We start from the raw sequence: 11,246 nt of genomic DNA on the forward strand, positions 1-11,246 counted from the left end.
TATATATATATATATATATATATATATAATTTCATTCATGTGCAGTCATAAGTATGTATTCATAAATATGTTCATAATCATAGCAATATTATCATAACATATAATCACAACATCATAGTTATCACTTGTGCAATGTATAGACCTCTACTATTATTTTGTCCTGTTATATCATGAGTCGTCACCCTGCCCAAAAGGTCATATCAACTATTCTAAAGGTTAGACTCTTCGCCAACATAGCAGTTATCAGTAACTCAACTCCTCCGATATCAACGGTTCTCTATGTTTTGTTACCGTTTGATTACAATGGTTCCCATAATTTCGTTTCCGCCTAAACACTTGAAGTACATAATATCACATCCCTACATAGTGCACTTACGAGCACTAATGTAAAAATTTACCCATAATATCACTTGTGACATTTAAATCATCTTTCCTGTATCAAGCATTCATCACAGACATTTCATATATCATGTGCATGAATCATAGCAAATAAATACATACAAACAATAATTTTATAAATATATTCATTTATATGACAACTTAACATAGCATTATATGTATCGTAAGAGAAGTTCACTTGTATTCATACATTCGATGCAGATATTCATCCGCAATATACAAGAAATTTTAAATGCATCAGTATCAAATGTGGAATTACATGAAATTCTATAGACAATTATTTTTTTTAATATTTGTGCGTTATTATTTCACTTGACTAAACGAAGCATCCCTATGACAAGTTCCTAAATGCTCGTCCCGAGCTCGTCACCTTGCGTAAATAACCTCAAACGGGTTTCTCAGCGTAAATTCGTCATTTCGATACAACATATTCTTTTCTCCTTTTTTTCTTCCTAACCTCTTAATCCCCTTCCTTATGCTGATCTTGCACCGTACTCTCTTACGAAATCCTACTGACCAGTTCTTCCTAACCTCTTAATCCCCTTATGCTGATCTCGCACCGTACTCTCTTACGAAATCCTACTGACCAGTTTCGACGCTTTCGACACAAATCCTACTAGAAACGAAAAAGTGCACAAATTCATGGAAGATGTCAAAACTGGAACAGGAGGATGTAAAAAAAAATGTCTTGGATAGCACTTAAGAGTGATTCATACTCACCAATTACTTCCTTGGAGCTTTGGATTGCAGCCTGCGCCTCCTAGACTGTTGCACTGATATATTGCAGGATTGCACAGATCTCGGGGGATATACGTCCAGTCGAGCGAAATTGAACATGGAGAGGGGAAAAATAAGGAAATGTGTCATTTTATATCACCCTCCCCTTTTCCCACAATCGTTCAATCGCATCAGGCCATTGCATTTGCGAGAAAGTGCAGGAGTCTGATGTCAGATGCCTATTGTGCAGGATACGGGAGATTAGGGAAGGAGACTAAGATTAATTAAAGTTATTATGCTTATAACTTTATAATTTAATATCTTCCTAGCCAATCATAATTATTATATAGTGTTTTTTACCGAATTGTTTGATTTCATGTGTCAAATTTTATAAAAATGATTCGATTGAATTTTGAGGTACATTTGAAATTGTGAAAAATTTTTCCTGATTTTTCAAACTTTGCTGTTACAGTAACACAATGGTAGGATTCTCCTATGCAATCAAGATGAACTTCGGCTGAGGAAGGATATGAGGAAGGTGCGTAGCTCCCTACTTTGGGTTTCCTCATTATAGTGCAAAACAGGTGAGGAAACCCAAAGTAAAGCAAGCCGTAGCGACAACTCTCCCTAGCTAACAAGCTCCTAAATTTGCAAACTTCATGATATAGTAAATCAAGATTTACAGTGAAGCAGGATTGGAATAGGATTTAGAGTTACGGTGGTTTATCCAAAATGCAGGGCTTGGGTTAACTCTCTGCCAAACTGCCTCTTAGTAGAGGTCTTATATAACACACCTACTAACTACTAGGAGTGCTAGAAGATTCTAACAAAAAGTTGTACTCTTGTAGAAAAAGAGAATAAAATGAGCACTAATATGGATCAAGGTGTGAAGTTTAAAAACTTCGAAAGATTTTGAAAATGTTCGTAGAAGCAAGATAGCACTATCACTGAAATTATCTTAACAGTAATCTGACGCGGGGGCTTACTTGTCGCAGGCCCTCCTACGGTAGAAGGGCTAAATCGGCCGGTTCAGCCACTGCAAACAGGGCCAGCCAAAATCCAATCAGTCTAGGCCTGCCTTGTCGCCTTTCATATTCTGTTTGCCTCCAACTCTTTGTTTGCCGCTAGCCCTCCCCTTCCTATTTTGTTTGCTGCCCAAAGAGGAGGTCCTCCCCTTCCTTTTCTATCACCCATTATATATTTGTTGTTTGCTTGCTTATGGTTTAGCTTTTGTCTTTCTGATTTCAAAATTTTATTCAGCTTGCCATTTACGGTTGTTTTCCAGTCTACAACTATATTTGAAAGCGAGAAGGTGGTTCGACTGTAACTCGTTTAAAGTGGTGATTTGCTTCAAATGTTTGAGTGGTGCTCTGGCTATAATTCAAACCTACGAGGATATATATCTTCTCCAACTTCCCTCCGCAGACCCCTCTGCCCTTGTTTTTGGTCGCCAACCTCCAAGACCTACTATGCTACTAACCACTCTCCAACCATCCTATTGGCCACGAACCCTCCCCTTGCCCTTCAGTTGAGACGTAGCGCCCGACCGACTCCCAATATAACCGTGCCACTCTTCCTCTCTAACCACTCCCCACACAAACCTTCATACAACCACCTTTAATCCCACAACCCTGCTTCTTCCCCCAGCTCACGACTCTCTTTCAACTACGATTCATACGACAACCCCAACTCTCCTTCGCCTGCAGTCCAACCATAAACCACAACCCCCTCGTGCTGCCCCCTAACTGCAACCCTAGCTGCATTACTCCAACTATCTATCGACCATCCCAAACCTCTCATAGTTGTCCTCGTCTCATCTCGCCCTTAATTGGAAAGTCGCGTTGTTTTGTATTTCATTTTTTTGTTTTGAATCTTAATTGTAACCCTAAAGTATTGGCATAATAAATTATGTTTTTTTTATGGTTCGGATTTACTTCGGTATCATTTAGTATCAGAGCTATCTTAATCCTAGTTCTATCTTAGGTTTTCTTAGCATTTGCCCCTACCCAAGCCGCCCTGACAAAAAATTTTCTTTCATATTCTCAAACCATAGTCAAATCTCGACCTGACCCTAATTTGCTCTTGCTGATTTGTAAAAGCAGCTACTCGAAATAGCTTTTCAAATCTTGTCCTCACCACAATTATACTCATACACCCTCTTTCACCTCCGAAAACCTAAAACCTAGCCATACCACTGAGGAGCCAATAGTTGCAAGTTGAATTGAGGGAAAATGACACTGTCGTTTGAGGAATTCTTTTGGAGGGATTCGAGAGATTTTTAGAAAAGATATGCAGTGGGAAACCTGCCAACGACAACAGAGGCTTGCTACTTCTAAGAGGAGGCAATCCGGATGAGTCACCCATAGCCACAACAGCGAATTGCTAGATCGAAGGCATGGAGTGAATCTCTTCCTTCATGTTGATTCCAGGGATGAAGAACCTCTGCCTCGAAAATTTGACCTGGAATATCTGAAAAGTCAGAATTGAGAAGTAAAGGTGGACATCATATTTTGACAGACACATAGATCTGCATGAGGTCGTCAGGTGTTTCTGGATCATGGAATGCATTTTTGAGTGTCGGGACGCCCGTCGGACAAAATAGTGAAACTAGCCGCGAACAAGTTAAAGAAGTGTGCATTATTTTGGTGCAACATCTCAAGTCTATACGCCGACAAGAAGGAAAAGAAAAAAATACTACTTGGTCTAAGATGAAGCGGGAGATATATCGCTAGTTTCTACCAGCTCACTATAGACATAATGTTTAGACTCTAGCTTCAAATGTGGAGAGACTAATCACCGAGCAACCACCATATCTTACAGGCAAAGTTCAATCCCAAAATCATACATTCAGAGCACATCGAGGAGAACACCAAGCTGACCCCGTCTAAGGAGAAGTTGATTCAAAGGAGAGAACAAGTGGGATTAATCTGTATTCCTAAATTTTTCCCAACCAAGAAATACTCCAAGTGACACGAGTTTAGGCATACTGAATCAGATTGCACAAGCAGGAGAGTGATCACTTTCGCTAACCAGGAAGCAATTAAAGAATTAAACAGCGATTCGAGAGAAGATGAAGATTTCAAAGAGGATTCACAACTTTCAGCCCTCAGGAGAGAAATTTCAGCTGTAGTAACAATATTTGTTCTAGAAGTTATGACTTATGTTATGGGTGTTCATGTAGAGTTAAGATTGTGGAGTCGCGAGCTACTATTTTGCAGGTCTGGAGTGGAGCATCAGTATAACTAACCTTGGATGTCCAAAAAAGTCATGAGTGTGAAGAGCCGACATCAGACACAAATAACTCCAAATAAGAGAAATTTAGACATTTCAAATCTATAGAGTTATCTCTGAGTTGTCTCTACTTAGGAAGGTTCAACATGTCAAAACTGGGGCATTTTTGTGCCATGTCTGGAAGATTACATGTAGTTATTCAGATGTTAAATTCAGTACATCATGGGACTCATCATCAGATGTCCAAACAGAAGGAATGAACCCCAGTTCTAAAATTTGTCTTAGGAGCTTGATGGAGATGAAAATACTTCATAGGATCCAGTTCATAACAATGAAGAAGAGGTCTTACTTGTGCTTGCTAATGAGAGTGTTGCATTCTTGCACAAATTTCACTCTAGAGTTGATTTTTTCTCATAATGATTTATCAGTTACATTCCACTGAGTATGAGAAGAGGAAGAAGGTTTCCGATTTAAGGTCTCAAGAGTTGTATTGCGGGAACCCACATCTATATGCAACTCTAGCTCAGGATTTGTTAAAAGATGATGCATATTTATTCTATCAAGATGTGTTGTGAAATGAAAACACCTGCATGATCGACTGACTAGGGGACTACAATATCCTTGCCACTTTCAATGTGGCATACTTGACCTTATGTTGCGAGGAGCCATAAGCTTCGACGAATGAAATTGAAGCTCCATCAACCTATGAGACTAATGCGGGGGTTTATTTTCTGCAGTCCTCTTGCGGTAGAACGGTTGAACTGGCTGGGACAACCAGAGAGAACCAGCCGATTTAGCCAGGGTGAACAGGGTGTGCAAGCTAGGCACCAGTCCAAGGCTGCCTTGCCATCTTTTCTATTCAGTTTGCCGGCCAAAGTGAAGTGCCTCCCTTTACTAGTCTATCAACCATTATATATTTGTCATTTTCTTTTTTAGGCTTTAGTTTTTTTTTTGTCTTTATGATTTCAGACTTCTGCACAGCTTGTCGTCGACTATTGTTTTTCGGTCTAGGGTTATATCCAATGGCGAGAAGGTGCTCCGGCTATAAGTCTTCCATTGTGTTGGTCTTCTCCAAAGGTTAGAGTGGAGCTTTGGCTGTAACTCGACCGTGTGGGGATACTTATCTTTCCCAACTTCCCTCTATATTCGCCTTTGCTCTGGCTTCCAGCTGCCAACCTCCAAGGCCTCCTCCCCATCTTCCTGCTATGCCGATAACCACTCTACAACCCCTCTAGCTGGTTGCAAACCCTCCCCTTGCCCTCCAACTTAGTTGCAACCCCTTACATGCACCGAGAACAAGTGAACTCTCTTCCCCTCTAACTGCCCTCTTCACAAACCTTCATACAACCACCTTTAATCCCACGGTCTTGCTCCTTTCTTTCCCTTTTACTCACGGCTCTCTCTCAGTTGTGATTTATACAGCAACCCCAACCCCCTTGACTTGTTACAGTCCAACTGCAAACAACAACCCCCTATTGTTGCCCCTTGACCGCAATTCTACCTGCTCTCCTCCAGCTGTCTACCCATCATCCCAACCTTCTCACAGTTGTCCACTGGTCTGGCCTCACCCTAACTGAAGAGTCGTATTGTGTTGTATTTTTTTCCTGCTTTGAGTCTTATTTGTAACCATAAAGTACTGGCATAATAAATATGTTTTTCTATCGTGATTTGGGTTAACTTTGGTATCATTTGATATCAGAGTTAGCCCAACCTTATTCCTATTCTAGGTATTCCTAAGTTCATTGATCAGGGAGCAGTTGAATAAATAACGGTGATCCGGGAGATAATGAAGATGTCAAAGAGGATTCTCAACTTTCAACATTTAAGAGAGATTCCAACTGAGGCAACAGTAGTTGTTCTAGAAGGTAGTGACTTTGATTGAATAGGCGTTCATGTATAGTACAAGATTGTGGTGCCGAGAGCTACTATATTGTAGGTATTGAATGGAGCATCCGCAGGACTGACATTGTATGTTCAAAAGGGCTATGAGTTTGAGGAGCTGATATCAAACTCAAGATAACTCCAGATAAGAGAATATCAGACCTTTCATATCTATAGACTCATCCTTGAGTTGTCCCTATAGAGGGAGGTCCAACATGTAAAATGGGGCCCTTTTGTGTCATGTCTAGAAGTTTAAATACAGTTATTTAGATATTAGATTCAGTACATCATGAGACCCATTATCAGATGTCCAGATAGGAGGGATGAACCCCAGCTTTGAAATTTGTCTTAGGAGCTTGATGGAGAAGAAAATTTTTAAATGAGATCCAGATCCTAGCAATGAATAAGAAGTCTCTCCCGAGTGGTTGCTAATGAGAGTGGTGCAGTTTACCACAACTTTCACCATGGAGTTGATTTCTCCTCACATAGTGGTTTTTTAACTACATTCCGCCGAGTATGGGAAGGGGAAGAAGGTTTAAGACTTAAGTGCTCAAGATTTATATTGCGGGAACCTACATCTGTATGCAGGCCTAGCTCAGGATGTGCCAAAAGATGATGTTTATTTATTCTATCAAGACGTGTTGTGGAATGACTACACCTAAATGATTGACCTATCAGGGGACTACAATATCTTTGCTACCTTCAACGTGACAACTTGATTCCATGCTACGAGAAGTCAAAAGCTTCGATGAATGGAATCGAAGCTCCCCCAGCTCGGGCGACCGACCTGGGGGCTTACTTGCTGCAGACCCTCTTGTGGTAGAAGGGCTGAAGGGGCCAATACATCCACCATGAATCAGCTGGTTCAGCCAAGGCAAATAGGACCAACATGCCACCGATCGGTCTAGGGCTGCCTTGCCGCCTTTCTTATTCTATTTGCCACTAGCTCCCTTTAAGTCTCTATTTGCCGCCCAAAGAGGAAAATGGCCTCTCCTTCCTATTATATTATCCATTATATATTTATTGTTTGCTTGCTTAGGGTTTAGATTTTTTTTCCTCACTTTACAAAATTCTGTCCAGCTTGCCGTTTGTGGCTGTTTTGCATTCTATGGATGTATCCAAAGGAGAGAAGGTGCTCCGGTTATAACTCGTCTAAGGTGTTGATCTTCTCCAAAGGTTCGAATGGTGCTCTAGCTATAATTTGACTTTGCGGGGATACTTATCTTCCCCAACTTTCCTCTGCAGTCCCATCCGTCCTGGTTTCCAGCCGCCAACCTCCAGGACCTTCTCCCCACCTTCTTGCTGTACTGCTAACCACTCTCCAGCTCACCTGTTGGCCGCCAACCCTCCCTCTGCCCTCCAGCTGAGCCGTAAGCCCCTTACCTGCAACAAGCACAGCCGTCTATTCCCCTCTAACGGCTCCCCTTGCAAACCTTCATACAACCACCTTTAATCCCGCAACTCTTCTCCTTTCCTTCTTGCTCTAGGCTCCCTCTCAGCCATGATTCATACAACAGCTCCAAACCCCTTCACCTCCTACAGTCCAACCGCACCCTCTTGCTGCCTTCTGACCGCAACCCTACCTGCACTCCTCGAGCTATCTACCAACCATGCCAACCCTCTCACAATTGTCCACCGGTTGTTTCGTCTCGCCCTAGTAGGAGAGTCGTGTTGTGTTTTATTTTCTTTTAATGTTTTGAGTCTTAATTGTAACCCTACTGATTCGACGTTGTAAAATATGTTTTTCGATCTTGATTTTGGGCTAATTCCGGTATCAAAATCTCGGAGAGTTTTTTGTGGATCAAAATTCAAGCAAAAGCATAGGAGGGAGTTTGAAGCTGTCGGAGATGTGGATTTAGTTAAAGTTTTTTAAATCTGCATACCAATCCGTTAAGTTCCACAGGTAGTATAGAACTTTGAATGAATAAATATAGCTTTTCTATTTTTGATTGCGAGTTTTGTCAATTTTTTCAAATGGCTTGAACCACGGCATTTGCCAACATAGCCAGTCAACTTAATTGTGTATGCCATAACCAATGAAACTTGAGGGCATCAATCTACATTGTCTGGATTTTGGCACAACATAAGCAGTTGAGCAAATTTGATAGATTACAGTCTCAATCAAGAGTGTTATGACTTGATGTTAGATTTTAGAAGCTGCAAAGTGGAATTATCAAGAGATTTAGGGCCAGCTACAAGTGCTATGATTTTGTCTCAATAATGATTTTTACTTCGTATGGTCCTCGCATGTTAACCAAACGACCTTAAAAAAAACAACTTAAGCTAGCATATCAAACTAATTATAACCTTTAAGCCCCGTATTCCTTAATTAGTTTCAAGAGTCACAAAAAAAAAAAAAATCCCAATGGTTATTTTCGCGTTCGTTTAGTCCTTTAAGTTAACTAAAAATAAACAAATAAAAAACCACTAAAGCCACAATATTGAATTAATTAAAAACTTGAAGCCTGTATTCCTTAATTGTTGACCATGAGCATTGTTGTCTTTTCAACCTGAGTGAATTCTGTTTAAAGCTCTTGAATATTCTGATGGCCGTCTTACTAAAGCTATTTAGTTCAAATGAGTAGAAGTGTTGGGTTTAATTTTTTCTCATTTTAATTCACTTTTCTATAGGCGCGCAATGGGGTTGCATCGAGCCGTAGCGCTTTGTATTGATCATTGTGCTGCTTCAGAAAAAGTGATTGATGATAGCTGGTACAAGACTGTGGTTTTAACTGGTGGAACTGCATGCTTACCGGGTTTGCCAGGTATGGTGATGAAACTTGCCTGCAAATTGCCCAGGCAGTGTAATGAGTGTTATTGTTGAAATTATTGTTATTTGATGCTATTTTTTTTTCAGAGAGATTAGAAAATGAACTCCACAAAATTATTGAACCTTCAATTTCTGATGGAATAAAAGTCCTCCCACCTCCATATGGAGCGGATTCCGCTTGGTTCGGAGCAAAACTTATTAGCAATGTAAGCTAAATTACGGGTCATGTTTTACGCAAGTATCTATTTTATTGCTTGTCGATCGTAAACACGTTTCTAAACTGTTTCTTTTTTCTTCTTCCTTTTTGTGTGGAATTGTTGAAATCATTATATTTGAGGATATTTTCAAAGAACTTTGTGCAGTCGGTGTTGATATCTGGATTTCTAATGGCAGTAAACTATATCACGAACTTAGCAATTATATTTACATACCTAACACACAATTCTTATGTAATTATATATCCCATACCTAAACTTCATATCTACGCACATAGCACTTTGGTATTTTAAACTTATGCATGAAATAAAAAGTTGTATTTCACTTCTAAAATCTGGCAATCATGTCATTTTCGACATGATATTGAAGATTTGAGTGATATATATGTAAATATGAAAGTATGATACATGATATGTAAATACATAAGCATTATTAGTATTATTAACAAGCAATGCTGGTTGCTTCTGTTCTGTAATGTACATCGCTGGTTTATTCTTGTTGATTTCTGTACAGGTAAGCACATTTCAGCAGGCATGGTGTGTCAACAAGAAACAGTTCCGCCAGAAGAGCCGACGCAGTGCATCATCATCAGTCATTGCCTGGTAATTACACATATATGATGCTTCAATTGCTTTGAAGAATGAATTATAGATGGAACTTTATTTATACCGCAAGTATTACAGCATACTGTGCAGTGTTTTCATGTAAAAATTTTTTACAGAAATTAAATTTCTTTTATTGGTTTGGTTACCTACTCTGAAGAAGAAAAAGAAAGTGGGGTCAGGAATAAACTATGTAAATAAACGTATCTGTTACATGTTACTGTAAAACAAAGCAATAAATGTTGCAGTTTTCTTGAAGAAGTGCTGTTTCTGATTATTCTTCGAGCTGTTCATGCACCTTGATAAAGCTTGAATCAGTTTCGTGAAATAAAATACATGTATTATGTTTAGATATGAAGCCATGAAGTATTGTCTTATTTTTAAGTGTGCATTTTCATGACTGGTTTGAGGCTTGAAATTAACAAAGACGGATACAAACAGTTGAACGGTAAAAATTATATTAAAATTTAGCGAATGATAGTCACTACTAATGAGAAGCGATTAAATCAAAGCAATTATAAATTTATCTTTGATCGGGTTGTTTGTATCTTTTAAAAACATTGCCTTTTTTATTAATCTTCTTTTAATTAACAAATTAAACATGAAATGTTAGTTTAAAGCAATAATTACTTAACCAAAATCAATGAATACTCGCATTTTTAGATTAATAATATAATTAAGAATAAAATAGTATGCATGCCAAATAAGTTTTTAATGAAATAGTATAAAATGTTTGATAGTTTATGAATATGATCAATCATGATATTTTATAATATTTAAAGTGTTTTACTATATTGATATGATGATTATATCATTTTATATCTACATAATGGTCATAGAAGTATCATTTAAAAATTATATCAGTTTAGGTATTTTAATGTAAATATTATTTTTTATTTACGTGTATGAATATCTTAGTGTTCCCAAATTAGTGGCATGAAAAAGTGATATCGTCATGGTCAATGATATATGTACAACCAATCTGTGCAACTGAATATTATTCACAATTTTATATCACTCAATACATATTATTTATTATTAAAATGTATAAAGTGTTTTTTAATATGAGATTACATGTATTCATATTGAAATGATCCATAATATTTATGAATAGGGGAAATTAATTTGATTAATTGAGCATGGATAACAATTCATATAATTGGTTTAGAAAATAAAAATAAAAATGATGCTATAATTTAGGAGGCTTACTCGCATTGCTTACAGATAATTATTGTCTGTTTGTTACAGATAATTATTGTTTGCTCTTAAGTTCTTAAATTTCCTCTACAATAGAATACATATCATCAATTATAAAATATTATTATTGTAAATTAACTAAAATATTTATGGTTATTTATAATTAAATAATTAAAATTCTTAATTTATAATATTTTATGAACACACACACACATAGATAATATATATATATA

General features: G+C 38.0%; 1 protein-coding gene across 2 annotated transcripts in view; it reads left to right on the forward strand.

The window, feature by feature from the left end:
* LOC110037367 (actin-related protein 8) overlaps positions 1-10,066 on the forward strand; it is a 96,042-nt gene extending 85,976 nt beyond the window's left edge. For both annotated transcript variants that reach the window (XM_020741998.1, XM_020742000.1), the window contains exons 10-12: positions 8,860-8,993; positions 9,086-9,204; positions 9,728-10,066. In XM_020741998.1, the coding sequence (XP_020597657.1) occupies positions 8,860-8,993; positions 9,086-9,204; positions 9,728-9,820 (346 nt within the window). In that variant the 3' untranslated portion in view covers positions 9,821-10,066. The remainder of the gene's footprint in view (positions 1-8,859; positions 8,994-9,085; positions 9,205-9,727) is intronic.
* Positions 10,067-11,246: the final 1,180 nt, after the last annotated feature.

Source organism: Phalaenopsis equestris, unplaced genomic scaffold (genome assembly GCF_001263595.1).
Source record: "Phalaenopsis equestris unplaced genomic scaffold, ASM126359v1 Scaffold219045, whole genome shotgun sequence".
Taxonomy (NCBI): Eukaryota; Viridiplantae; Streptophyta; class Magnoliopsida; order Asparagales; family Orchidaceae; genus Phalaenopsis; species Phalaenopsis equestris.